This window comes from Panthera tigris, chromosome B3, assembly GCF_018350195.1.
Source record: "Panthera tigris isolate Pti1 chromosome B3, P.tigris_Pti1_mat1.1, whole genome shotgun sequence".
Taxonomy (NCBI): Eukaryota; Metazoa; Chordata; class Mammalia; order Carnivora; family Felidae; genus Panthera; species Panthera tigris.
In genome coordinates this window covers 41,854,063-41,882,008 of record NC_056665.1, presented here as the reverse complement: position 1 = coordinate 41,882,008, position 27,946 = coordinate 41,854,063, and the positions used below count along the sequence as shown (strand labels likewise).

General features: G+C 46.1%; 1 protein-coding gene across 17 annotated transcripts; it reads left to right on the top strand.

Annotated features, from left to right (window-relative positions):
• The first annotated feature begins 61 nt into the window (after positions 1-61).
• On the top strand, positions 62-27,839 carry TPM1 (tropomyosin 1). Of its 17 annotated transcripts, none has more exons than XM_042988716.1 (10): positions 63-307; positions 1,109-1,234; positions 1,436-1,561; positions 13,428-13,561; positions 15,642-15,759; positions 17,064-17,134; positions 17,897-17,972; positions 18,416-18,478; positions 18,760-18,829; positions 26,942-27,839. In XM_042988716.1, the coding sequence occupies exons 1-10, from the start codon at positions 194-196 to the stop codon at positions 27,022-27,024; spliced, it is 981 nt and encodes a 326-aa protein (XP_042844650.1). In that variant the 5' UTR covers positions 63-193; the 3' UTR covers positions 27,025-27,839. The 17 variants fall into 17 exon arrangements, with proteins under 17 accessions (XP_042844647.1, XP_042844650.1, XP_042844645.1 ...); XM_042988708.1 differs by lacking the exons at positions 1,109-1,234; positions 26,942-27,839 and adding exons at positions 20,246-20,324; positions 21,749-21,942 and having other exon boundaries at positions 78-307; XM_042988713.1 differs by lacking the exons at positions 1,436-1,561; positions 17,897-17,972 and adding an exon at positions 17,391-17,466 and having other exon boundaries at positions 62-307.
• Positions 27,840-27,946: the final 107 nt, after the last annotated feature.

Below are 27,946 nucleotides of genomic sequence, written 5' to 3'. Positions count from 1 at the left end.
GGGGAAAGGGGGCAGGAGAAAAAAGCTTTTCCAAAAAAGTATTGGCTGTCTCGAGGAATGCGGTCGCCCCCTTGGGAAAGTACATATCTGGGAGCAGCAGGCGGCTCCGCGCTCGCACTTCGGCTCGGCCGCCCCACCGCGCACTCGCCTCTCCGCTCCCGCCGCAGCCCCAGGGCCCCTCGCCGCCGCCACCATGGACGCCATCAAGAAGAAGATGCAGATGCTGAAGCTCGACAAGGAGAACGCCTTGGATCGAGCCGAGCAGGCGGAGGCCGATAAGAAGGCGGCGGAGGACAGGAGCAAGCAGGTCTGCGCCTCCCCGGCCCTGCGCTCCCCCCGCCCTTCACGGTGCCCCCGGGCCCTGAGCGCCTGGCACCCCTTCCCGGCCGCTCACCCCGAGGACAAGGGGAGCCACTCCCCACCCCGCCACTCCTGGGAGGCCGGGGACGCGCAGCTGAGAAGGGGGAGGGGAAGAGCAAGACTCAGGCTTACGCTAACTTTTTGGTCTCGTCCGGGGACGTTTATTTCCCTCCTCGGCTTCCCAGGGCCCGCGAGGTCTTCTCGACTCCTAGAGACACTTGACTCTCAGGATCGGGGATCAGTGTTGGACCGGAGTGGGGGGGCGAGCAGGTTAGGGTGAATCGAGTCCAGAAAGTGTTAGAAGTTCTTCTGCACTTTTGACTGGAAAGAATAAAACCTTCAACTGGGGTAGAGCCTGAGCAGGGGGAAGGGGCAGGGAGGTGGAGGTGGGAGCGGGGGGGGGGGGGGGGGTCGAGTCATGAAGTTTTTTCCTAAGAACAAAGATGGAACAGAATGGAGAGTACGGCCCGAAAGCCAGGGAGACTGGGGCGTTTTTCTGCACCCGCAGTGGTGGACTTGAGCGCGCTGGGACCTTGGCAGGATTCTCGTCCCGCGGGAGGTGGGGGTGCAGGGTGGGCCACAGTGCGGTTCCATATTCAGGAGAGAAGAGGTTACTTAGAGACCCTTGAACCCCGAGTCGGCAGCGCCCCAAGCCGAGGGGCCGCAGCCAACCAGGCGCTCGTGTGTTGTGTGTGTCTAACACCCGGTCCGTGCCGGCCGCCCGCGCCCGCCCGCCGCTGCCCCCCAGCTGGAGGACGACATCGCGGCGAAGGAGAAGCTGCTGCGGGCGTCGGAGGACGAGCGGGACCGGGTGCTGGAGGAGCTGCACAAGGCGGAGGACAGCCTCCTGGCCGCGGATGAGGCCGCCGCCAAGGTACCCGGGGCGCGCGGCGCAGCACGGCGCACGAATGGCTAACTCTGTCTCTCTCTTTCTCTCTCCCTCCCTGTCTTTCCCTCTCTCTCTCTGCTGTCCCTGTCCTTCTGGTTCTGTGCACCCACACCCCTCCCCCGCGGGATCACGCTGCCTGCTGCACCCCACCCCCACCCCTCCCCGTCCCTCACGGCCAACTCCCAGCTGGAAGATGAGCTGGTGTCGCTGCAAAAGAAACTCAAGGGCACCGAAGATGAACTGGACAAATACTCCGAGGCTCTCAAAGATGCCCAGGAGAAGTTGGAGCTGGCGGAGAAAAAGGCCACTGACGTAAGTGCACGCACACAGTATCTCCCTCAACTCCTGCCCAGTGGCCACTCTGAGGTCACCACAATGGCCAAGGGGCAATGGAGGAGGGTCACCTCTTCCTGCTGGACACCCGCACACAGCCCTGACATGGCCCAGAGCACTGGATGCTGCCTCAGACTTCTATTGCACACGTTCATTTATACTTCATCCACTCCTCTCTCTTTTTCTCCTTCTTTCCCCCACTCCTGGGGGTGGAGGTGGGTGGGTGAGAAGCTGGGAGTGGAGTGGCTGAAATTGGATGCTGGAGGTGAACCTTGCCTCCCTGGTGGCAGAAAACCTCTGCGGTGTCATCACCAAGGTTTGTGCAAACAGAATGCCTAGTTTACTTTCTTTCCTTTGCAGCGTCTGGTGGGTGGGAATGCCTGGTTTTCAATGGTGAGTCTAGTCAGGGTACAGAGGGCCTGGTCTCTAAATTGAAGGAATGACATGGTGCTACTTTTACTTAGAAGGCTGAGCTTGATGTTGGGGTGCAGAGACACTTGAGGCCTCCTTGCTCACTAGGGAAGCCTTAATCCAGCCCTTAAGATCTGCCTGGGAAGATGATACTTGCTTGGGTCTGCAGTCTGACAGCACTAGATCCTGAAAGTACCCTGGGAGTTATATATAGCTCAGTGCTTTATATGGTATAGTGAGCTAACTGCCCCCTGCCCCTCCTGCTTGCCCCACCCCCACCTGTCAGCCTTCTGACAACCACCACATAGTTTCAGGGGTGATGCACACACTGCAAAAACTCTACCAGCACTTTGTCCATTGCCCTTTGGAATCTTTTTAGCTGAAGAGCTTGTCTCTTCTGCTCCATAAGTCAAGCCAAGCATTAGATTTCCAAAGGAACGACTTCTTTTCACACTGTTGGATTCCATTGTAGAAGCTCATTAAGGCTAGAGGCCCAATTAGGAAAGAATTCCTTGGGAAGTTAGTAACAATTCCAAGAATGTATGAGCACCGGGGAAAGCTGTGCCCAGAAGTTGAACTACCAAGCACAATGGCAGAATTTTTTGTATGAGAGTAAAATGCAAATTGCTGGAGGGTCTTGGGCCTTGAAACCAGTAATGGCTTTTTGTGGCGTGAAAGGCTTAAAGTGTAATCTCCAAGCATGCTTTGCAAATGGGAAATCCAGACATAGGACATTTAGAATCGACCAAAAAAAAAAAAAAATTCTTTTTTCAATGAACATCAAGATTACTGGAAATGGGGTTCACAGAAGCACTGACTTAGCTAAAACATTAAAGCTACAAACTACCTGGCTTTAGAAAAAGAGCCAAAAAACACATATAACTCTGTGTCTGCTTTGTATAATGTAGATCATATGTCTGCTTCGTGTAAGGCTAAATGGAGGATGTCTGTCTCCCCCAAATTCTCCAGCAGGACGTTTATTTAGCTTTTTCAAAAGAGCCGCTGATAGATCAAGGAGAGATATTCCTTATAAGGAAAAGAATGCAGAGAATTTGAAAATAGCCTAGTAAGACTGAAGGAGAAAAAAGCAACTACAATTCTTAAAGGGGAAAAAAAAAGATCATAATTATTGTAACTATGTAGTGCTATCATGTCTTTATTGAAAAGTTTTGTTTAAGGGAGCTTTGGAATGAAGTGGGGCAGAAGTGGATGAGGATATTTAAAGCCACCTTGGTGGAGGCGGGGTTAGCAAGGGAGGGAGCTTTTTGAAACTGTGTTTTGGTTTCCTACTGGAAAACTGTCGCTAATATGGTACCTTTTTTTTTTTATAGTAGATTGATCATTGAACTTTTAAGATATTGTAGGTTGTTTGGAATGTGTAGGGATGTTGAAGAAGAACATTTGCAAAGAAACGCTATATTTAAAGTGATTTCCTAACAAAAATAATCAAGAGCTAAGGAGGAAGAGACCGATATCACTAAAGAAAGCGGGAGATAGGAGGTCAGCTTCCTGAGGTAGAATCATATTACATTTGGAGTTAGGACATTTCACTGTCATTACTCACCAATTTAAAAACATTTTTACATTTTCCTACTACTTAAAACCTTTTTCTACATATTTACCAATACTTTACAAATTTTATTCCAAAAGAAGGGTCTTCCTAGCTTAAAAGATTGTAATTCACAAGGTAGCAAGCATCCTGATGGTTTTCTTTTGAAACTTTTGGTGTTCCACCTAAATGAGGCTGAATGGGATCAAAGGCTCCATTTTTTCTCTGGCCCCCAACCCCTTCCCCAATATTGTGATGTATCTGATATTTGCAGTATGTGAGTCTTTATTCCTTGCAGATCTTTGCTTCCTAAATCAGTGATTCTCAACCTTATGTAAACAGAATCTCCTAGGAAGGTTTTAAAAGCCCAAATCCAGACTGCACCCCAGGCCAATTAAATCAGAATCTCTGGGAGTGGAATTCACGCATTAGTATTTTTTAAATGTGCACCCAAAGTTGAGAACTGTCCTAAACTCTTGTATAAATGACATCAGCATTAAAATGAACTCACCTAAAACTGTCTTTCCCAGGTATTTGAAAAGCAGGACATTAAGTCATTAGTTGGCTGCTTTAGAGCACTTGCAAGTGTCCAGTAGTTTCCCTGGCGCCCCCTTCCTCCACCTTCAAAGTTGGAGGCCCACTGTCGGGACTCCTCTGGGGGAGGAGTTGTAACCTCCCGCCTGACCAGATGAACTGTGTGGAAACAAAGCGAGAGGCTCCACCTACAGGGCGTGAGGGCACATGCTGAGGTTTGTGAGAGTCTCAGTGGAGACTGTGACAAAGTCCATAGAAAATGAATCAGGAAAGCAAAGGAGGTTCCTTGTCAGGGCTTTGGAGAAGGAGGACGGGGTTGTCAAGTATGTTTTTGTTCTTCATTATTCCCACACTTAAATACATCAGGAATTGACTTGAAGGGCCTCCTGTGAAAAAGGTGAGGAAGAAAGCCATGAGATTTGGAAGGCATTTAAAAACGCAGCCCAAATGGGAGAATTGGCAGAGGACGGTTCCCAGAGTTTGGGTTTTCATCCAGCTGTAGCCAAAGGCTCTCATAGTGTTCTGTAGCCTTCATGGCTGTGCCTTTTAAAGGCATCTCAGTCCAGCCCAGAATTGGTCAGATTCCAGAAGATCTCTGAGGCTGATCTAAAACCAGAGAAGCTTGTAAGTTATAAGGGACCCGTGAGATGATTGTTTTTATGGAAAGGGAAGTGAGCCCCAAAGAGGTTCGTGGCCCTGAGAACACAGCCCGTGATGGGCCCCCACCTGACTCTTAAGGCAGTGCCTGCATATTTATTCACTAAAGCTATCATTTGAGTTAACTATGTACAATGTATTGTGCTAGGCACTTTGTTTTATTTCATAGATCTCACCACAGCCCCATGAGGGAAGTACTGCTATTAATTCCACTTTTATAGATGAAGCCCAGAAGAGTCAAGTTACTTGGCCAAAGTCAACAGCCAGGAGAGATTCTAGGAGCCGGATTCTAACCTACCTAGGAACGCTGCATTTAGAAAGGTTTAATCAATATGTTAGGTTTAATCAAGGTTAATGCAATATGTTAGTGGTTTTCACTTCGTGAGTTTAGTGAAAGAGGAAGGTTGTTGTGATTAGGATCTTGTGTGCTGTAGTTCTTTATAACGAAGAAAGGTCCTGGGGACACACTCAGGCCCCAAACTCCTCCACTCAGCTTCTCTCTTGGGCTTGGGAATTCTGAACTCCCGAGTGCGAACTCCCGCCGCCAGTAGGCGGCACCACCGCCCTTAGCAACCAGGTCCGTTACCCGGGGTCACCACGGAGCCAAGGAGGGGCGCTAGGAATCGCAGTAAAATCCCTGGCGCGCTGGCCTCCCTCCCGGCCGGGCCCAGCTCTCCAGGTGTCCCAAAGCGAGTCCACCACCTCCGACAGCCCCGGTGCCGCGAGCATGCGCAGTGTCTCACGCGGGTTGCATATTCCCGGGGTCCGTGGCGCGCGCCCCGCCCTCTGTGCCCGCCCCCGGCGCTCGCGCACCCGCCTGCGGTTCGCCTGCGCCGCCCGGGAGACCGCCACTTCCGGGCTGGTCCTGGGCCGCTGGGGGCGCCGCCGTTGCGCGGCGCGGCCTGGGCGGGGCGGCCGGGCGCTCAGGAGTGCGGCTGCGGCAGCGGCGGCCGGAGCGCAGCAGCCGGTCTCTCCCACCGCAGTCCGCCGGCCAGACCGCCGCCGCCCCGCGCGATGGCCGGGAGCAGCTCGCTGGAGGCGGTGCGGAGGAAAATCCGAAGCCTGCAGGAGCAGGCGGACGCCGCGGAGGAGCGCGCGGGCAGCCTGCAGCGTGAGCTGGACTACGAGAGGAAGCTGAGGGAGACCGTAAGGGACCCACCCATTGCCCACCTACCCCCACCCAGAGGCGCCTCCGCCCCAGTTGGGCCCACAGAGCTGTGCAGGGCCCTCCAGAGCCCACCTACCCCTGCCCCCACGCCACCAGGGGCGCACCTGGCGCACCTGGGGCAGCTGGCGTCGGACTCTAGGGAGGGGCCCTGCCTATTCCTTTCAGCCCTTCCTTTCCATCTTCGCTGGTTTAAAGTAAAAGCCCCGAGGGGAAGCAGGAGTGGTGTTGAGAAGGTTCTGGAAGCAGCGCTTTCCCAGAAAGGGCTCTATTTTGGGGTTATTCGCGTTCGGCCCGGGTGTCTCGGGTCCCTCGGGATGTGCACTTTGCGCTGCTGGCATTATTTACTCGAAGGGTGGGGAGGGAAGAGGGAAATCCTTTTGGAAATCCGTTCCTTTGGAAAGGGGCGCTGACAGGGAAAGTCTGGGGCACTGCCAGACTTTAGGGCCGGGGGATGCTAAACTCCACCATCCCCGTTGACCATTGGTTTTCTTTGTGGTGGTTGAGACATTGACAGCGCCGGGCTCTGACATACATGTATGTATGACATGCATAGTATGAGACCCGCTTACCTTTCCCTTTGTATTAACCATCTCTCCTCCCTAGTGGTCATATACAGATATTCCTTTGTTACCGAGTATTGAGAAGAGTTGGCTACATGTCAACGATCATTGGGTGTATTCTCTTGCCGGCTTCCCCCTCCCCCATGTTGAATGTAATACCTGGCTTCCTTCCTTTCTCCTAAGGCAAATGTATCCAACATACAGGAACAGGATTTCAGAGGTAGCTCAGGCATTTGCTATTTGTTGATTTTCGAGTGTGTGTTTTAAATCAGGATACTCAAACACCTTGGGAATTTTATGACAAGCATAATATGGTGTCCAGCTGTGCTTAATACGGACCCATTCTTCTGAGTTGAGTAAATCCTACCGGTTAGGCGTTTGTAATGGCAATATGGCTGGCTGCAGAAACTTCAATACCTGGTCCTCCTAGGAGGAAGGCCTAACTAGAGGAAATTTGGCGGAAAATACAGACAGGAATCAGGAAATTAATAAGAAAGACAGTTTTCTTGAGAACAAGTCAGCAAAGATCCCACTGATGTGTCTGAATTTGACAGGGCAATAAAATGATTCCAGTTCTCTCTCTGCCTGGCTAACAGCTGTCCTTGAACCATTAGAACTAATAGAACATGATGGATAAGAATGAGAACTCTGGACCCAGACTGCCAGGATCTGAATTCTGGCTTCTGCTACTTACTCCCTGTGAGATGCTGGGCAGAATGACTTCTCGTTCTTTCAGATCCCTAACTCTAAAATGTGGATAATAATAATACCTACCTGTTGAGGTGGCAAAAGGAGTTAGTATGTGTAAAGAAATTATAGCAGTGTTTGACACACAGAGTAAGTGCTAAATGGCAGCTGGTATTAAAACTGCACAGCACTTGGCTTTGTTCTTTGCTCCTTTGCCTTCAGTTCACCACCTATTCAAAGGGTCTTGAAAATGGCCTACTCTTTTCACTACATGTCAAAGCACTGCATATAAATGCTTTTAACCGATATTTTTTTTTTTTTTTCCTTTTGGGAACTTGATGGAGAGAGGATGTGGGCAGACTGGAGGAAATGTTTGGTTGAGGTGGCATTAGTGGTGGAAGTGAGTAGATAGAGCTCCCCTTACCCTCCTCAGAAAGGGAACATGTAGTCCTCTGCAGGAGAGCCTTCTATAGACTAGACTCCTGTCCTAGTGTTTGATGTTAGACACAGAAGATTAATTTTATGAAGGGCATATTGTTACTTTTATACATGTGTTCTCTTTTGTACATCATTTTTCTAACGGTAGTCTTCCTGGGCCTGCTGGCTAAAGATGATGCTTTCATTCTTTTCAAAGCTTTGTGTTTAAAGTGGTTTAAATAGTTTGAATTTTTTGGAAGTAATTTTGAAAACACTCTATCCAGGTTGATTGGACACAGAACTTTTTTTTTTTTTTTTTTTTTTTGAGAGGGAGGGAGGGAGAGAAAGAGAAAGAAAGAAAGAATCTTAAGCAGACTCCACGCCTGGGGCAGAGTCTGGTGACACAAGAACTCGATCTCACAACCATGAGATCATGACCTGAGCTGAAATTAAGAGTCGGGTGCCTAATTGACTGAGCCACCCAGGCACCCCAGAACCTTTTAAGATAGCAGTTTGAGGACTGAGTCAGAAGAGACCATTGCAGATTGAGAGTTGTTCCTAACTTCTGCAACTGTAATTTAGAGGGAGTTAATTTAAGGTGGTCTCTTGGTAGTTGTCAGACATAGCTGTGAGTTAAGCTAGCAGTCAGTTTCTCTTAGCCACAAGGATACAGGTTTAGTGACAAAATCATGAGCCGCTGCAAGAAATACTTGACTGGAGAGTTGTCCCTAAATTCTGATTCTGAAAAGTTCAGATGTACTGTAGTTAATTGGCCCTCTTAGGCTAGTACTACCTTGGAAAACTTGGTTATCCCTTATTTCCTACTGGTTTGTTTTTCCAGGGTGTGTGGGCCCTTCAAAATGTTGGAATGAGGATACTTTGCTTGATATAATGATTGACTCTAGGTCTTGTGACACACTAGGGTTTTGTGTGTTTTTTCTTATTATCAAAGGAAAGAGTAGCAAGAAGGAGCCAGTCTTTCCTCCTTTCTGGGTGGTATCCAGCAAACAACGAGACTTAAAGTTGTATCCTATAGGTTCTCAACTAGTAATTTTATTAAATCATGGGAAATAACCAATTAACAGAAATCCCCTGCCCTCTCCCACTTTCAAGTTGGTAAATAGCTCTGAGACCAGGAAACTCAAAAGAGTGCGCTTTGTGTTCACACTGGCAACCCCAGGCTGGCAATAACTGGAATATACACTCTGTACATGATTTCTGTCTTCATATGTAGGCAAGGCAAGGGCACTACAATGCCCTGTTCATGTCCGTTCTCCCTCATTATACAAATATGCCTCATAAATTATAGGCCTTGGCACAGACAGAGGAGGTTGTGTTTATCTATTATCCATGGGAGTGCCCCTTAATGTCATCAGTGGTTTTTTCCCCTTTCCTTACCATATAAGGGCAGAAGTTTAACTTGGCTGTAGTCACTTGGTCTTACACAGCAAGTTGGGTGAAACCTTCGCCGTATAACTACAGTTTGCATGAAATAAAAATGCCTGACCTTTGGTCATCCCATGTTCCCCTCTGGTTCAGGCAGGACTTTGAAAACATATTCCAGAGGATCATTTTTTAGGATATAATGTTACTCTCCTAGTTACTATTGACTGTTTTAACTAGAATACTTTTTTAAAGTAAAAACCATTGCTATTTATATATATATATATATATATATATATATATATATATGTATATATATAGTTATATTGGCCAAAACATCTGGATTTCATGAAAATGTAGGCATCATAAAAGTTTGCTGTCAAATCTGATTTGGAGTAATAGTTTGCTGTGTTGAAGTGGCCCTGCTACCCTTGATTCTGTATAGTACCTTGTTGAGGTTGGGGGAGCCGTGTGCCCACCCTTGTTTTCCATGTAGGTAGCTGGTACCTTTGGGTTGGGTGCAGGACAGGCCAGGCACAACTGCAAAGTGCCTGCTGGCTGTTTAACAACAGATGTGCAGGAAGATAATTGGTAGCCTTTACTAATATAGCAGTCTCTTTTCTGAGTAGCTCATTACATGGTGGGACACAATAGCACTTTTGAAGTAAAAGAAACTAGCATCCCAAACTGAAAGACTCCACCAGCAGTTATCAACACATTTTTAGAAGAAGCCAACCCAGTGCACTAAGGGTGATTTCCATGCCTGGAAATGATTTGCGTCTGGAGTCTTGACCCTTCCCACACTCCTTGTTGTTTATATGTGCTTTTTAAATAACAGATGCTCATGTGGCTGGGGACCTGTACTGGCAGAGGTAACCGAAGGTTAAATCTTAGGTAGACTACCCAGGTTCTGTGATGAAGGAGCCTTAGAGAATACCTAAATAAACTTCAGAACTTAGAAAACACATACCAGAAATAAAAGGCTAGTGAAGGTAAGAGCTAGAAGCCTTTTGAACAGAGCATAATCCAAAGCACACACATACATTCATTCAATCATTCATATTCTCTCTCTCTCTCTCTCTCTCTCTCTCTCTCTCTCTCTCTCTCTCTCTCTCTCTCTCATACACACACAAGTAAAAATAAGAGTAAGAAGTTTCCTTAATTAATTTATGGACTTAAACTTGAGTTGCAGGGACCGAAACAAAATTGCGACCATCCCAATGTAGAACGGCCTGAGAAGCCAGTGGGAATCCAGGTTTTTCCCAGGGAAAGCTTACGTGCAGATAGACGTACCCCAGACACTGCTCCCAGGTCCCAGCTGTAGCCTACAAGCACCTTTGCCCATGCTGCTGTGAAAGCTCAGGGGCAGCGGGTGTTGGCTTCCCAGCTTGAGGCCAGATGCTCTGTGTCTACCTGTGAGGTGTCACCCATGAGTGCTACTTGGTGAAGTTTTCAGTGGAATACCATACCTTATCTCTGAAGGGACGGAGAGGGCTTGTTTAGTGGATGCTATGCAGTGCAGTAACTGTTCTCCTAGGCCTGTCATCAAAGCCTCTCTGTCACATGGGGAGTTGCGTTGAGAGAGGCTATAGGGGACTTGCCACTCTAACATAGGAAGAGAGAAGGTAAGAGGTAAGAACCACTAATTCCAGGGCTGCTGTGAGATCCCTGGAGGCCATGAGAAGTGGCCGAGCCCACACACGAGGACCCAGGCAACTGGGGTTTTAGTCTTGTCTCCCACTGATGTCTGTATGGCCCGAGCAGGGTCAGCACTGTGGGTCAAAGCTCCCTCTCTCCTTTCTTTTGAAAGGAGAGTGGGAAGAGTGGTTCCCACAGGATTTGCCAGCTTCTTTGGATGGTGGGGCCGGGAAGGTGGAGGGATGGAACAGGTTGCGTATTTATGTTGCAGATGTCTGCCCTCCCCTCTGACCTCCTGAATCAGAATTTCTGGGGATGGGGCCTGGAAGTTTGCATTATTAATACGCATCTTCTAGGGGATTCTGACACACAGCCAGTTGTGGGAACTGCTGGATGATGCCTAGAGACTCTTCCAGATAAACAGATGAGACCCCATTTTGTGAACCAGCCACAGGTCTGCTGTGTGCACGGTCCTGGCTCCTAGAATGGACCTCTGTTCCCAGTTGTTGCTTGGGGGCCCTGTATGAGGCCCTATATAGTGCCAAGAAGTCGAAGGTTCTACGACACGCTCCTGGGAAATAGTGACATTTACGTTTCAGGGTCCAGAGCTAAAGGAAGGAGTGGTTAGAGTGAGGGGCAATAAGAAGGAAGCTATGGATTGACGGGGGCCGCTTAGGCAGGGAGATCTTGTGTGCAGAGGCAGGAATGAGCACGGGGGCATGGTCTCCTTACTCTCCATGCCCCGGCCACATGACAAGCTGGGGACCTAGACTGCCCTGCCACCCGGAAGGTCCTTTCCCCAGAGCATAAACCCTGTTCTTTCTATGAGTACAAAGTCCTCAGGGTTGGGGCCCAGGTGAAACACAGAGCAGAACCTTAGAGTGTGGTGGCTACAAGAAAACATTTTGAAAATCATGTTGACATTTCTCTGGCCATAGCACCTGTAACGAAGATACTTGCCTTCATATTCAAAATAATAACGAAAGGTGAGGAATACTTTCAAGTGTATGACCTAGACATTCTACTAAGGTATTTTTGGTTTTGCTCTTCATTTTTGTTTTCAGCTTTCAGAGTTGCTTGTTTCCTGACAACCCCCCACCACCATGCCCCATTCATAAAAGGAATAGAATTGTGTTAGAAATGGAAAATACAAAAAAAGTGAACAAAGCTGACCTGACCTTAATGTATAGTTCCTTCCAATTTTTAAGAAATAGGGCTAGAACGACAGTTCCTTTTATGTAAGAAATGCATTGTCCCTATTACCCTCACTCCTCCTCTAGAAAAAAAAACATACTCATTGGCCGGTCAGACTTAGCAGAACCCATTACTAGCTGTGCACCCCTAAGGATTTACTTTGTGGGCCTATATGGATGCAAATTGTCCTCCTCAGAGCCATTTCCCATTTCTCCTTTTCCCTGTCTCCGTCAGCCTGTTACTACTACATAGTTAATTTTTGTCGAGATAAAAGTGTATTTGAATTTTTTATAAAGAGTCCTTCACCATGGTTGGAGATGCCCTAATAACTTCTCTTTCCCAGACAAAACTTGGCATTTAAAATTTTACAAACCCAGAGGAGCAAAGAGCTGAACATTCTCGTATTCATTTCATTCAAGGCCATAATCACAGCCTCTCACTACATGTGCCTTTCAGACTGAGTACGTCAGGAGTCCATGAGCTAAGAAAGTTGCTTTTGTTTAAATTATTTATTTTATTCAGTAGACATTTACTGAGCCCATATTCTTTCTGTGCAGAGAACTATGATTCCTTACATGTAGGAAGCTTCCAACTGAGTAAAGCACACAGAAATATGGATAGAACTGGCATGCCTTAAGTATGTATGGTAATTTTTAGAAAACTCTAAAGTGGTGTCCTGAAAACCTTCTCACCCCATGGTAAGCACACATTCACAGTGGCTGCAGATGAGAAAATGGTACCTGATTAGTAAGTTCTCTCTTTGACTTCCAGGCATAGTATTAAAACAAACACCAATGCAAGTGTATGTAGCGGATCATCATAGACTTGCAAGTGTTCTGAGGCTCACAGTAAAAAGTGCTTATGATAGCAGCTAATCGTTGCATCCCCCGAAAAGTAACATCTTAATTTAGGTACAGATACTAAATAAAAATAGTATCTGTACCGCTTTCTCCTAAGGAGTTTGAAACTTTTCTTGTAACAACCTTGCAAGAAATGCCAGTAAGCTTATCTCAAGAACACTTGGGAAATTTGTCTTGGCCCTGTTCCAGCATATGACCGAGTTCTCCTAAAGGGGTTACTGAAACGGGAGTGGGGGAGGGGCGGTTGTGTCTCTATGGCATATATTTTAGAAAGGCTGAGTTTTTAAATACTTTAGTTCCTTTCAAGACTCCTTTGAGAAAGTAGCCAGGAGGAAGGAGAATGCAGACTCCTGAGTCTGGTTTCCGGCTGGACTGCTCTTGTCCTATGTGGCGGAGCCTCGGTAGGTCTTGTCTCTGCCCAGTGCTCGAGCCCCCGTGAGTGAGGTGGCCGTAATGAAGCGCCCCTTTAGCAGTCAGGGGGACCCACTGTGGAGTTCTGTGGAAGAAAGGAACCAAGTGAGAGAGCACTTGGTAACGGTCCCTCTCTCCACTGAGAATGGTGCGTGTGGACTTAACACACGCGAGTGTGGACGTTCACTATATAAATCAATGTAGCAGTGTCTTCGAGAACTCTGGACTTGACCAGGGCGTGTAATGCACTTAGAGGTAGCTCACCACACGGCCAGGCTTCCTGTCAGAAATCGGTGTTTCTGGCTCAGCCACTTCCTGTAGGCAGTGCCCTCACTTTCTCTCCCAGTCTGAAATGCCTTTCACTGTCTCTGCCTAGGCTGAAGCCGATGTAGCTTCTCTGAACAGACGCATCCAGCTGGTTGAGGAAGAGTTGGATCGTGCCCAGGAGCGACTGGCAACAGCTTTGCAGAAGCTGGAGGAGGCCGAGAAGGCAGCAGATGAGAGTGAGAGGTGAGGGTGCCTCTCCCAGCCCACCTTTCTGCACAGGCCTCTCCTCCGGGTGGAACAGGAGGGCTTCTCTGATCTTTGGGGCTTCACAATTTTACAGTGCCTTGGTGGGATCGTCTCCTCAGTTGATCCCAGGTATAACTTTACTAGGTTTGTTCCTTTAACGTTTAGTGGAGCCCCTGTGTACAAAGCACTGTTTGAAATCCCAAGGTTACAAAGAAGAAAGAGCTCCTATTCCTGCCTTCATAGAGCTCATCGTCCAGAGAGGGAGATGGACCTTTAAATGAGAAATGCTAGGGATGCCTATTGGTTCTTTCATTCTTGCTGACCGCAGAGCAGTTAGACATTTCCAAAAGATAAACTTTATTTAAAATACACCAAGGAGACTGGGCCCAGATAAATGAACCATGCACTATCAGTTGTCAAGTAACCAGCAAATTGGTGGAAGAGGAAGCACAGATAAAACAGAAATATTATCTGCAAAAGTAAATTGTTTTGGACTTAGTAATGTTGGTAAGATACTGGTGCACATGTAAATATAGTCGGATACTCGTGTATTCAGAACCCACTCCCTGTAACCTGGCTCCACCTGATTATTACTCCAAGATACAGTTTTGTGGTAGTAAAGGAATACCATGGCCATATAGCCCAGCACAACTCCATGTATTCTAGAAGTTGTTCAACTGCTCAAGTTAATGTATTCATATTGCATAGAAGCGTTCCAAGAAAGACTGGACTGGAGAGTTCTCCTGCTTGGAAGCATGACAGAGTAATGTGGTGGCTCAGAACACTGGGAGTGTGCATCGGTGCTGTGGCCTGGGCAGGTGAAGGCAATCCATCATTCTTTCCATTTCTCCTTCTCCGATAGAAGTGAGTTTCTGTCCACTCACTCCGATAGAAGTGAGCACCCTGCCACCATGGGTAAAGAGTGATTTCAGCCTTGAAGATTAAAGAAGCATTTAAGTTGAAGTTTCCAGCTCCTTATTCACTGCTGCTTATTGTTTCTTCCCTAACCAAGAGTTTTGGAATTCCTTAAGATGACTCATCATCTTCTACCGTGCACACATGCCAGTGGTTTTGTGGCTGATTCTTCCTGAAATATACTTGCCAGTAAACGTAAAAGGCAATCTGGCAATGTTAGACTTTGTAGGAAAAAAAGGAACTCAGAGATCACTTACCCCACTCCCCTCTTTTTACAAATGAGAAGACAAGGGCTCAGAAGTTGATGGGGCCTGCCCACAGTCTCATGGCGAATTTATAGACAAGCCAAGAATTTTAGTCTTCTGATGCATCCTGTAGTACTTCATCATCCGAACTGCCTACTTAGATTTTGGTAAACGAATCCCATTTCATTTTATTTTATTTTTATTTTTTTAATGAATCCCATTTTAAAATGACTTATTCCATAAAACTGTAATACATCCCACAACAATTTACATTTTCGAAAACTTAACACTGTGAGACCCAGAGACAGCACAGACGATGGCATCGATCTCTCTGTCAACACCTCTATTATGTAAGAATTCTCTTAAAGGCAAAACTCACAGTTTTTCATCTAAAGTATTAGGCTGACCCATATGAAGTTGTCATTTTTGTAGGTCTGACATAGTCAAGTGTCAGCAGCGTCACATGGTTCGGTCTAATGTTTACGTTTGTGACTGATGGGGTGAGAACAGCTACCTTCTTTGTAGGAAGAAGTACACGAAGACAGATTTGTTTTTGTTCTAACTAGGAAGAAATCTCATTATTTATATAGCAAGTAAAGCATGTTGGCTTTTCCTGTTTCCATGCCTCCCAGTTTCAAGCAGGATCCTGACGTGGTACCTTTCATTTAACATTAGATCCCTGGATAGCTTCACCAGTATCGAAAGTGTGAGGTTTCGTTCACAATAAACAGAGAAGTGTATGTCTTTTTCTTCCTTCAGCTCTGGAAACTCTTGCTTCATCGTTTGGAAAATAAAAGCAGCCCTGTGCTCTATTTTGGTCTGCCAGTTACACCAAGCCTCACGGACCAGTGCAGCGCAGTGTGGGTTTATGGAGGTCTCCTCTAAACCTTGGGTCTTCTGCTTGTCTTCCTTTTCAGAGGCATGAAAGTCATTGAAAGTCGAGCCCAAAAGGATGAGGAGAAAATGGAAATTCAGGAGATCCAACTGAAAGAGGCCAAGCACATTGCTGAAGATGCCGACCGCAAGTATGAAGAGGTCAGATCTTGGGGCCCAGAGCCTCACAGACTCCCCTGCATTGGCCTGGGTGGGGGCCAGGAAGCAGTGCTTACAGCCTTGCGTTCTTCAGTGAAACGATCTGCTTCCTTGGTGGAAATGGGTGGTTTTGAGAAGCAGATTCCCTTTGTCTCCAGAAAACAGTTCTTATTTGATCCTGCTGAGGCATCCCAGTCTTTATCATGAAGCCAGGCCATAGCACTGAGAAAGACCAAAGCTTCCCCTGCGATATCCCAGCTGTGCAGCCCCCAGACGAGGACAAAAGACCTTTGGCCAGGAGAGAGGAGAGTTGGGCCTCACTTGTGGAAAGAACGTCTCGTACTGTCACCGTGCAGGCGGCTCTTCCTGGTGTGATTCACCTAACATGATCCAGTTCAGGCAGCATAGGGACACAGTCCATGCACTAAAGTCCGTGTAGATTCAAGAGGCCCTTTTCAATGTGTCCTCTCTTTTCAAGGTGGTAGAATCCTGTTATCAGGATAGGTTCACAGGTGAATCAGCTTCTGGCCATGTCTCCATGAGAACAACTTCCTGTGATAACAGCTAACATGACTGTTGCTTTAGTTTTATCTTAATGTGTCACGGCTGTCTTGAAATGGCATTGACACTCCTTTTTTCTATTATTGTTATTTACCACCATCGTTATTACTGTTATTACTTCCAGGTTACACTATGCCTGCTACTTTTGAAATGCTTCAAAGGATCCCTTTGAAGCTCTCAGGTCCTTTCCTCTGCTAAATACAGAGTTGACTCCATTAGTCATCTTACCAGCCCATCTCAAGTTAGCTTCTCTTGGTATCCTGTTGTCATTTTTAACCTCCTCCACAAAGAGGAGGTTGAGGTACAGAGCTTTAAATTGATAGAGTTCTCAGGATTATTTTCAGTGGTTTTTGGCAGCCCCCACCTTCACAGCATCGGATGCATCTTGTCTCACCATTCTGCTATTTTCAAGATGGTGAATTTCCTCTCTCTCCCTTCCTGCACACTTGGGCTAGCTGCCCTGTAATTAAATGGACTTCACCTGAGTCAGACTTAAAGTCAGACTGCCTCCCCCAAACGAGCGACTCTGAGTGTTTGTGAGCAGAAGCCTCTGGTCTGCTCTCCCCTGGCCCTCCGGGTAGCGAGTTGCTTCTCTCCCATCCACGGGAAAGAGGGTCATCTCATTTGTCGATAAGAACTTCTAGGGGCCGGCGGAGCCAGTACCCACCTCCGTGTCCTGCCCCCATACTCAAAGCTTGCTGGCCCCATGGTATGTGTGTGTGTGTGTTGTGTTTGTCCTGCTACAGGTGGCCCGTAAGCTGGTCATCATTGAGAGTGACCTGGAACGTGCGGAGGAGCGGGCTGAGCTCTCAGAAAGGTAAGCGGGCCCCGTGCCGGTCTGCTGTGTGTGGGGTGCTACAGAGCAGTGACTAAACAGCATGACCTTCTGGCAGCTGCACATTGACCTGTTTCAGCTCCGGGCTCCTCCTGTGTTCATCCGACATGGATGAGCTGCGAGTACGGAACACGGAGGACTTGTGTGGGGTGTCTGTATGAATGCGTGTATCACTGCATGCCTTACCTGCACACTGATTTTGAGAATGGCCTTGTGCATTTCCTGTGTCCACTAACAGCCAAGTTCGACAGCTGGAAGAACAATTAAGAATAATGGATCAGACCTTGAAAGCATTAATGGCTGCAGAGGATAAGGTACTGATGGCTCATGTGTGGTTTTAGGTTTAACTGCAACCCAGACGCCTTTCAGCTTCCAGTGTCTACTGGTTCGTTCGGTATAACGACACCCTCTGCTGTCTTCTGTCTTGCTTTAAGTGCTTTCTTTGGGTCCTTTAAACTCCTTTGTTTTTCCTTCAAAATGCTCTTTGGTGCAGCCAAAAAGAAGCCAAATTATCATACTCCAAAATTACCGGATTTTTGTCACCCTGCCTTTCTGCTGGCGCAAGTTTAAGGAGGCAGTGTCCTCGGCACAATTGAGTTCTTTAATACCTGATGATTTGGCTACTTTAAGGCAGCCCTTTGTTCTCTGGGACTCGGTTTTCATTTTTTCCCATCCCTCTCCTTTTTCTCTCCTCCTTCCTTGGGCTTGTCTCCCACCCTTTCTGCCTCTGATCGAAAACATTAGCAAATGTGCCGAGCTTGAAGAAGAATTGAAAACTGTGACGAACAACTTGAAGTCACTGGAGGCTCAGGCTGAGAAGGTAGGCCAGGAGCATGGTGTGGGGGAGAAGCATCTTTTAAGAGCTGCTCGAAAGACCCATCCTTTTTCTCTTCTGAGGCCCTGCTGACGAAAGCATATTGTTTAGCAAATGGCATGATTTTGAGGTGATTTCCTGATGATTATTGGATAACAGATTCTCTTTTTTAATAAAGAACATCTTTTATGTCGAGTATGTGACTCGTCTATAACAATTCAATTTAAACCAAGTGTCACATGGCTAAGTTATCTTGTTCTTATCCCATGTAAAACAATAGGCAAGAAAACAGAGAATGTATTGTAGTGTGCCATTTGATACCAGAGGCTCCGTTACCTCCTAAGGGATCCTCAACATCTGTTGGCTGGGCTGGCGCTTTCTTTGTATTAGAAGACCTGAGTATAGAGTGAGCTGTAGCCTGACATCTGGAACGCTCTTTCTAATTACAGTACTCGCAGAAGGAAGACAAATATGAGGAAGAGATCAAGGTCCTTTCTGACAAGCTGAAGGAGGTAATACTATGAGTGTTTTAGAGGAAGCCAACTGGATTTTAAATGAGTCCATTTGTATAAAGCTGGTCAGGGCTTCTTCATTTCAAAAGTATGGTGATCCAAGTCAGGAATATTCAAAGGTGGTGTTGGAGTTAGTGCGCTGTGCTAGTGACTGACTGAAGTGTTCAGACCCGTTTTATGGGTGCTGTGCTTGATTTTGATTCTCTAGTTTTCCCTGTATTTGTAGCTCCTAGAAATGTAAAACCTCCCGATTTTGACTAAAATAAATGGAATCGTTACAGGCTGAGACTCGGGCTGAGTTTGCGGAGAGGTCAGTAACTAAATTGGAGAAAAGCATTGATGACTTAGAAGGTAAGATCTTAAGTTTTGTTTTTAATTTAGTCCTTATGGTTGAAAACTGACCTGGCAGAACACTTGGCCAATCCAAGTGCATCCTCCTGGATATACTTCTTTGCTCTTGCGCCCTCTTCCTGCCTGTCCTTTGGGGTTTTCATTCTGTGGCTCTTGAACTCTTGGACCTGAGTCCTCTGCTCTCCAGATGACTGTTAGCCACCAGATGAGGCACGTCTCTTTGTAAGGGCAAATGCCATCCAGCTTTCCTTCACACTGTGCAGAAGTGGGGCAGGTTTATTTGTTGTTGTTAGGTGAGAATGACTTAGTGTATTCTCTGCTTATTGATACCTCCTAATTGTCAGAGTGGCATGGATTCGTTTTTAGACACAACTCGTCTTCCAAGTGTGAATTCAATGTAACAGTTGGGTTCTTGTGGTTTTAAGTCCTTAATATTTTGGTAAATACTCTATATTCTGAAAGCGGGGGGTGGGGGTAATAGGACATTGTGTTTTGAGATTATGTTCAAGCCTTTCACCCCTAAGATATTTAGGTTTTTGTTTTAGTAACACCTGCCTTTGTCTCACGGAAATCCTAAATGTTGGACTCTGAGGCTCGTGAAGTGACCGGTCAGCTATGAAAAGGAAAGAAAGGAGAATGCATAGAATATACAAGAAAGGCAGAAGGGGCTGGCGAAGGCATCCAAGCTAGTGGAGAAGAGAGAATGACAGGTGGTTGTAAAACAGTCTGCCAAAGTGCAGCAAAGTGTGAAACCTTCATCACTACAAAAACTAAATTGCAGACTTGGCAAGAGCCCCACCATAAACGTGTGGCTGTCCTCGCTTTTCAAACCTCGTGGGGCATTAACAGGGTAGGTTAGTGAGAAGACCAAAGGAGTAGCTCACAGGACACTAAGAAACCGACATCCCAGTGGTCCGGTTTGGTCAGGAAGTCAGTGGCTTGAAGGCAGAGCCAGATAAGGATTACAGAGTCACAAATTGTCCTTCCAAAACACTGCCCTTGGGAATTTTTTCCACTGTTGAGAGTTGCAGATGGCTGACTACTCCAGTGGAATTAAAATATAGCTATAGAAAGGAAAGCTATTCTATTACCTACCCAGGAGACGGCCTTCTGTGGTTGTATTCAGGGTGTAACATGATTTACTGAGAAACCAATCCTATTTGTTATGATTTTTCATATTGAGTCTTTCTTGTTTTATTTTCTAATGGGTTTTGTTCTTTTTGTTTTTGTTTCAATTCATTTAAAAACAAAACGCACGCCTCCTGCATTGGCCACCTGCTGCGGCATCACTTCCTTCATGCATTGCCCTTTTCTTGCTGCTGTGTGGGGATGGTGTCCGTGCCACCCTCGCTCACCCTCCATCTCTTGATCACTCTCCATGCCCTTGCACCTCTGCCTTCCACTTCCTGGTCATAGACGAGCTGTACGCTCAGAAACTGAAGTACAAAGCCATCAGCGAGGAGCTGGACCACGCTCTCAACGATATGACTTCCATGTAAATGTTGATCCACCCTGCCTGCTCACATCCGTGCCCTCACGCTAATATGATAAACTCACCACTGCTGCCTTTTCTACCTCCAGAATCTCCATCTTCACACCTTTCTGTTTGCTCTCTCTGCATAATCTAGGATAGTTATTGTCTGCTCACATTCTACTAATAGAAGAGCCGAGTAGATTAAGTCAGTCTATACACATCATTTTCCCTTCAGAATGTGTTTATTTCATGATCTCTGAGCTAGATTGTCCCCACCAAGCAGTGAACTGAAATACGAATGGCTTGAGCACTACCCTTTTAGGAAATTAAACTAGGCTCAAGTAAAACTAGAAGGCTACGCAGTGGTGCAGGAGCTTCCCCGGAAATATCAAAGATCGGTTTCCTGAGATTTGATTAAATACAATAGGATCATTTTTGGTAAAAGAAATATACACTTAAGGAACCCTCAAGTGTCTGGTTACTGAGGATCTGAGAGGAGATTGATCCAGTACAGCCTAGGGAATGGTTGAGAGATGATCTCTTCCTCACCTGTAAGAATTCTGGAGAGAAATGGTTCATCTGCTGAATAACCGAGGCTTTAATTTTCTGTGTTTAAATAAACGGCATTGAAATATTCACAGTGAACACCACAGCTGGTGTCAAAGAATTGGGATACGAGACACCGATTACACAGTATGAGTTAAGCAGTTAATGGCTCACCTTTAACTGTGTGAGGCAGTGAGAGAGTAGATACCTTGTTCACATGCGAACTTCGATCATACACAACTAATCCACGTATTGCTAACCCAACCTAAGCATTACACTTCTTCTGCCTCTCTAAATTCTAACTTGGAGTGTTCCACAGAGCGTTCTCTTCATTCTAATAATATAGTGCTGAATTCCACCTAAGCTCTGGAAATTTCAGACCCACCCATGTGTGAACATGGTAGCGTAAAGAGTGTGGCATGTGCCTGCTGCCTTACAGGCTATAGAATTTCCACATCACCATTAGAGACGTGACTGTCACCATGGAAAGTAGAGAGAATTCCATCCTCTCTTCCTTCGTTTGTAAATGGCGGGGGTGAATCAGAACATCTGTCTCTAGGTCTTTTCTGGTGCTAAAATGTGGTGATTCTATAGGGAAAATTTGTGGCATCAAGAATGCTCAAATATTCTGAAAGGTGAGTTAGCTTAAAACCTGTTTTTGAATTCTACTCATGGGCCTTCTTGACGATGGACCGTCACCCAGAGGGGCCTGTGCTGGCCTTGGGTCTAGACACGGGTGGGCGAGGAGGGACATCGTCCTGCAGGTGCGGCTGGCAGTGGGTTTTGCATGTCTGCTTCCTGCCTGGGTTTCAAGTGCTGCTCTCATCTGTTAGTTTGCTTTTCCTTTTTTCCATTGTGCCACTTTTTTTCTTTTTCTCCCACCTTTTCTCCTCATGCAGATAAGTTTCTTTGCTTCACTTCTCCTGAGACCCCTTCATCAAGCTGGCTGTCCCACCTCTCTGAGCTCTGCGGTTTGTCTGTTCTCCATCTGACCTGGCTCATTCTTTTAGCATCCTGCCTGAGAGCCAGGCACACTGCTTTCCATTGTACAGAAGCTCCTCATTTCAGTGTAAAATAAACACTGTGTAAGCTATTTCTGTTTGCTATTCTTTTTACTTCTTATTTATTGACATTTCAGTTTCAACAAAACTAAATAATAAATAAAACTACAAATCTGCTTCACACATAGGAGGCTTAGTTTTGGCTGCTACCCTTTTTTTTTTTTCATTCTGAACATGAATATTAAAAGTTGGTAAAGCACTAGTTCCTCACTGGACTTTTAAAAAATGCTCAAGCGTGGGTCCCTCTCAGAGTTTTGGTTTCCAAAGATTAAAGAGTGGGGTGTTTTGTTGAGATTGTGATGGTGCTGGTGTATAGTCCTCACTGAGAACCCACACAGGGCACATTGCTTGTTGGAGTGGCAGGTGTGCCTTGAGCAGTGCCTTCCTCTGCCAGAGGTGTAGTTAGATGTGTCAGTGCTGAGTTGGCCCTGTTCGTGGGGCTGCAGCTAACTAACACAAGGCTCTGCCGAAGGCTCCACAGCCGTCCCACGCTGCTGGGACTTCACATACTGGAACTTGGATCCAGTGTTATTGAGATTATTGTTGATCCTCCTTTACAGCACAAAGAACAGTTAAAGATTTTTAAAAGTATGTTCATTACTTAGCCACCTTCATTTAGATCACGAGATGACATCTTAAGTTTTCTACATATGGTTACATTTAAGGCAAGATTCATTTTTGTGCCCGTAAGGACCTTATGTATTCTTTAGGAGGAGTTGTGCATACATAATCTTTGTGATAATAGCAGTTTTTTTTTTTCATTTGTAGTTGTTATTAAAGTATAACCATTAGGGTTGGTTCTTTTTTTGCCAGTGTAGTTAGTGGAAATTGTTCAGAATACAGTTTTTTTTTAAGTTTATTTATTTTGAGAGAGTGTGAGTGGGGAATGGGGAGAGAGAGAAAGAGAGAGAGAGAGAGAGAGAGAGAGAGAGAGAGAGAATGAATATCCCAAGCAGGCTCCATGCTGTTAGCACAGAGCCCAGCGCAGGGCTGGGACTCACGAACTGTGAGATCATAACCTGCGCTGAAATCAAGAGACGCTTAACTGACTGAGCCACCCAGGTGCCCCAGAATACAGTTATATTTTATTTAGGCTTCGCTATTTTTACTTTAAAAACAATGGTTAAGTGATTAAAAAAAATTTTTTTTAACGTTTTTTTATTATTGAGAGACAGACAAAGAGCGTGAGCAGGGGAGGCGTAGAGAGAGGGGGAGAGACAGAATCTGAAGCAGGCTCCAGGCCCTGAGCTGTCAGCACAAAGCCAACACGTGGCTCAAACTCAAAAACTGAGAGATCATGACCTTCGCTGAAGTCGGTGGCCCAACCAACTGAGCCACCCAGGCGCGCCAATGGTTAAGTGATTTTAAAAGAAATTGCAAAATTAGAACTTTAAAATGATGTGGATTTTTGTTTCTTAATTCCCAACATTTCTGCAGCTCAGCAGTCTGGCTCTATTCCTCCTGTGTTTTAAACGTGAGTGATCTTGATCTGTTTTTGTTAGCCTGAGAGTGTTGACATATACCACTATACTCAAATGTAGACAAACTGAAAATATTGTCAATTGCTCCACAAAGACATCAGAGTAGAGAAAAAATACTCTTTAAGAGGGCCATAAATTAAAGCATTTTAATACTGGTGTAGTAGACTTTTTAAAATTTGGAATCTGGAAGTCGGTGTCTCTCCCTTGAGAGTGTAAAAAAAGCCTTCTATAATTTCGTGGATTTTTTTCCCCCTAAAGCTCCTTGGGTCTGCTTTTGACCGTGATTCCTGTCATATATTTTTTTAACTTCCTAGTAATAGAAGGGGGCCCTTCTCTGAGTGCCCCTACTCCCTGCTATAGACAAAATGACAGGTCTCCAAGTTCTGCTGAGCAGATGTGTAGTTAATTCTGGAGGCACATCTGTTTTGGGGGGGGTGGTGGGGGAAAACTTTGCAGAGACTTTCACACTTTGTGTAAGTACATTCTACAAGGAGAAACGGGAAAATGATGCATTGGGATGGCAAATCTGGAAGAGCCCCAGGAGGTAGGGGTGCACGAAAGGATAAATAGCACCTTGATTCTGTCAAGAAATTGCCGGTGTCCAGGTTTCTAGTTCACAGAGTCAGGCCATAGCTGCAGCTGCTTCAAGAACCTGGTTGGACCAAACAGAAAGCATTCCTGAGTCTGGGCACTAGAGGCTCCAGACATCTGGGAGGTAGGACAGGAGCAGAAAATACTTCTGAATGTAAAACCACTTCTGGTTCCTGCCCCCAGTCTACCCAGGCATGGCAGCTCCATGACAGCTGAAGTGGAGCAGGCCCAGAGGGGGATGTGGAGGGACAGCTGTCATTTAAGCTGAATTTACATTGACCTTCTGGATTCTCTAGGGTTTCTCCAAAGTTCTTTTATTCCAGCTTGGCCAAACCTGCCTGCCCGTGGCAATCGCCCCCCTGCATTAGCGGTAATATTGCCAGTGGGGTTTAAATTTGCAACCCCCAAGCATGTGTCCTTTGCAGGACACTGTGGAAGGCAGCGGAGAGGTGGTGAAGAGCTGAGCCCAAAATGTTCTTTGCCCTCGATGAGCTGGCCATTTTGCTGGAAGGTAGAGGAGTGAAGAGAGCCCAAACTCCTAGATGGTGTATGTTTGGAGCTACCTGGAGGAGGTGACATTTGACCGGCGTTTTGAATATCCAGAAAATGAGGATGAGCAAAGAGGACAAAGTAGCAGACACTCCAAGCTAGAAAGCATAGTGCAACCTAGCATCTTCCCCATCTTCTGTCACTTCTCAGAGAAAGCTGACATAAGAACTGATTAATTTCCCGACACCCCTGGGGTCCAGAGGCTGGATGGGTTCATTCTCCCTGGGGTTAGGATTGTCAGCTTTTCGAGATCGGTCGGTAGAATTTCTGGGTCCAGGTTGTCACTGTCATTTGAACCAGTCGTATCTCCTCCAACTTTTCATGGTAAATGCCAGGTTCTTGTCATTTCGGGGGCATCCCCTGGGCCATCAGATACAGACTGACACCTGTAGTTGGCCTCCCTAGCGCATGAGCAGATTAGACGCCAGTGTGTAAAACTGATGCTGTGCCGGTGGCCTTGTGGATGTTTGAGGTCTTGTCCGTGCTGTACGCCTCCATCTCGCGCCACACACGAACGCCATTCTCTTCAAGAAGTCGGCAAATGAATTTTACGTCACTTGTGCATGGAGACACGGGCTTGTTGTTGTGCTGTTTGAGTAGTGTAGCACCCTGTGTCAAAACGACGAGAGGTCCGAGTGCACCCTGTATGGTGGTGATTGGGGGACCGACAGGGAGCTTAGTTCTGCATTTTAAGACCTGAGTGCACAGGCAGCCGGGGGGTGGGGGTGGGGGGCCCTCCTGGTTCTGCCTGAAAGGAGAGCCAGTCCCTGGAGCGCAAGTGAAAGGGGTTCCTGGAAGAGGTGGGCAAAATGGGCGGGTTCAGGTTTCACTGTAAGATCTCCACCATGACCCCCTGTCTTGGCTCCTCAGGCTGTTGCCAGGAACTGCATTCGGCTCCATTCACCTAGGGGTTTTAGTAAGGTGCAAGAGGAACATTCCCCCTCTCTCTTTCTTGCCCCTGTCACTCCCTTTCCCTCCCTGGCCACCAAGAGAGAAATCCTGGCTCGTCCTGAGTCTATCAGGCCTTTCCCACCCATCCTTCCTGAGCACGGGACAGACGACCACCGGGTAAGGGTGAGCTGCTCGGCAGGTGACCTGAGGGATCTCTGTTAACTCCTTCACCACATCTGGCTAACCTGTCTTCCTTCTGCCTCTTCTCTTCTGCTAACCTGCTTGCTGACCTGTACAGATCAACTCTACCAGCAACTTGAGCAAAACCGCCGCCTAACTAACCAACTAAAGCTGGCCCTGAATGAGGATTAAACTTAAGTGGGAAAGAACTTGGGCTGAATTCTAGGAATGGAGCCCATGGGCAGGAAGTCCAGGACTGCCATGCCTTCAACTAATAGGGCCGACAGCACTTGCTCTCTGCAGAATCGTACATGGAGGGAGTTAGCAGAAAGGCTGGCTTCATCTGCGTCTTTCTTCCTCTTATAATCTGGAATAATTAAGTTCTCTTTAAACCCAAAACTGCTTTTATGGTAAAGTTATGTGTATGTATATGGATCAAACATTTATAACAATCAATTCAGCAATCGCAGTTCTTCTTGTTTGAACTGATACAGAATGGGGACCAAAAATTGTTTTCTGTTTCCCACAGAGAATGAGTTCTGCCTAAGTTAGAAAGCCAAAGCCAAGGAGTGTGTAACTATATACGTATACATATTATATATGATGCAATATATAATATATATATATATTGCTATTACATATTCATATTCCTAACTTCTTAATATCTGGTATAGCGTTTGATTAAATGTACCTATGCTTGGGCAAAATAGCTTTTGAAAACAGGAGCTCATGTCAGAAGTCCCTGATTGTCTAAAAGGTATGCTTTTATTCCGTCTAATGGTGTTGTTGGAATCTGGTGAGAATGTCATGCTAATAATAAATATAAGAATAGTAAGAGAATGTCCTACTGAAGTGTGCATGAAACTTGGATATTTTTTTTTAATGAGCAACAGAAATAAATCATTTTAAAAGTTGTCAGAATACCGACTTATATCATCTCTGTCTTCTGTGTTAAACACAGCTCCCAGATCTTTAACTGCCTGTAACTCAGAAATGTCTGCCATAAGTAACTTGAGTGCTGCAAGCACCGTCGCTGTCCCCGTGGCATACGGCCGGGGGACCTTCACCAAGCCCCACCCGTGCTCTGTTCGGAGTGGCCTGTTGGTGGAGGTTCCTCCGACTGCTCTGTGAGAACCTGCTGTGCCTCTAGTCCCTTTGGGTCAGAGATGTCTTCTCCCTTTGTAGGTCCTTGTCTGGAAATGAGCAGTATCTTACAAGCATGCCTTGTCCTAATCATCTCATCTTTGTTTGTGACTGATGTTTGCCTGCCTAAATGTACAAACCGCCTCTGTGTCCAAAGTGCAGCTATTCATGACTTAATTTTCTAATCCCATCACAGAGAAAGTGGCTCATGCCAAAGAAGAAAACCTTAGTATGCACCAGATGCTGGATCAGACTTTACTGGAGTTAAACAACATGTGAACCCTCCTTAGCTGCGACCACACTCTTTCATGTCGTTTTGTTGTCGTTTTGTTTTGTTTTGTTTTGTTTTGTTTTGTTTTGTTTTGTTTTGTTTTGAAACACCACGCTTACCATGAAACCCCTTAAACGCATTTTTATTTACTTTTACACTGTCACAGAAACATCCACAAGATACCAGCTAGGTCGGGGGTGGGGAAAACACACACACATACACACAGACAAGGCGAGCCCATGGCAGGGCCGTAATGACTTAAATGTGCCATTTCCCGGGTTGACGTTGCCACACTTAGTAGAGAGTTTTGCAACACAGTATACTCAGCCAGTCTAGGAATCCTCACTAAAGCAGAAAGATTTCCACTCAAAGTGCCAACGATGTATTCAACAGGAAGGTTAATGTTGAAAACGCAATCAGGTGTGGATTGGTGCTACTTTAAGCAAAAGGTCCCACTGTGGTCTTTCGTTCAATATTGTACAATTTAGAATCCTGTCCGACACTAATTTATTTTGTCTTGAGTTTTATTATGAGATGAGACTGCGGATCCGGTATGCCTGAATTCACTAACGCCAAGGGTTTGTAAGGCACGCTGCTCTTTTAAGACTTCTAGGGCCTTCTCATTGGCACACCTGCGGCTCATTACAACTTGTAGGATAGCATTCGATGTGGACTTCCACTCTCCATTTCTCCATGTTCAAGTGAAAGATTTAGGCACTACGTACAATTGGTAAAGAAAAATCATTTTCTTAAGAGTTATAACTATATGTAAACATTGTATAATGGTATGGAATAAAATGCACATTGTAGGACATTTTCTAAATTTGGTGGTCCTGTCATTTGTATGTTTTTACTTGGTGAACTTTAGATGGTGTGGTCGACCTACCTTCCCTCATGAATGGTTTCTTAAAACAGTATCCCAAATATTGG

Bases quoted from the DNA above. Each gene is read 5' to 3' on its own strand.
- TPM1 (XM_042988716.1), top strand. From the start codon at position 194: ATGGACGCCATCAAGAAGAAGATGCAGATGCTGAAGCTCGACAAGGAG. The intron at 308-1,108 runs GTCTGCGCCTCC...GCTGCCCCCCAG, and splicing joins CGGAGGACAGGAGCAAGCAG to CTGGAGGACGACATCGCGGC. The intron at 1,562-13,427 runs GTAAGTGCACGC...GTCTCTGCCTAG, and splicing joins CGGAGAAAAAGGCCACTGAC to GCTGAAGCCGATGTAGCTTC.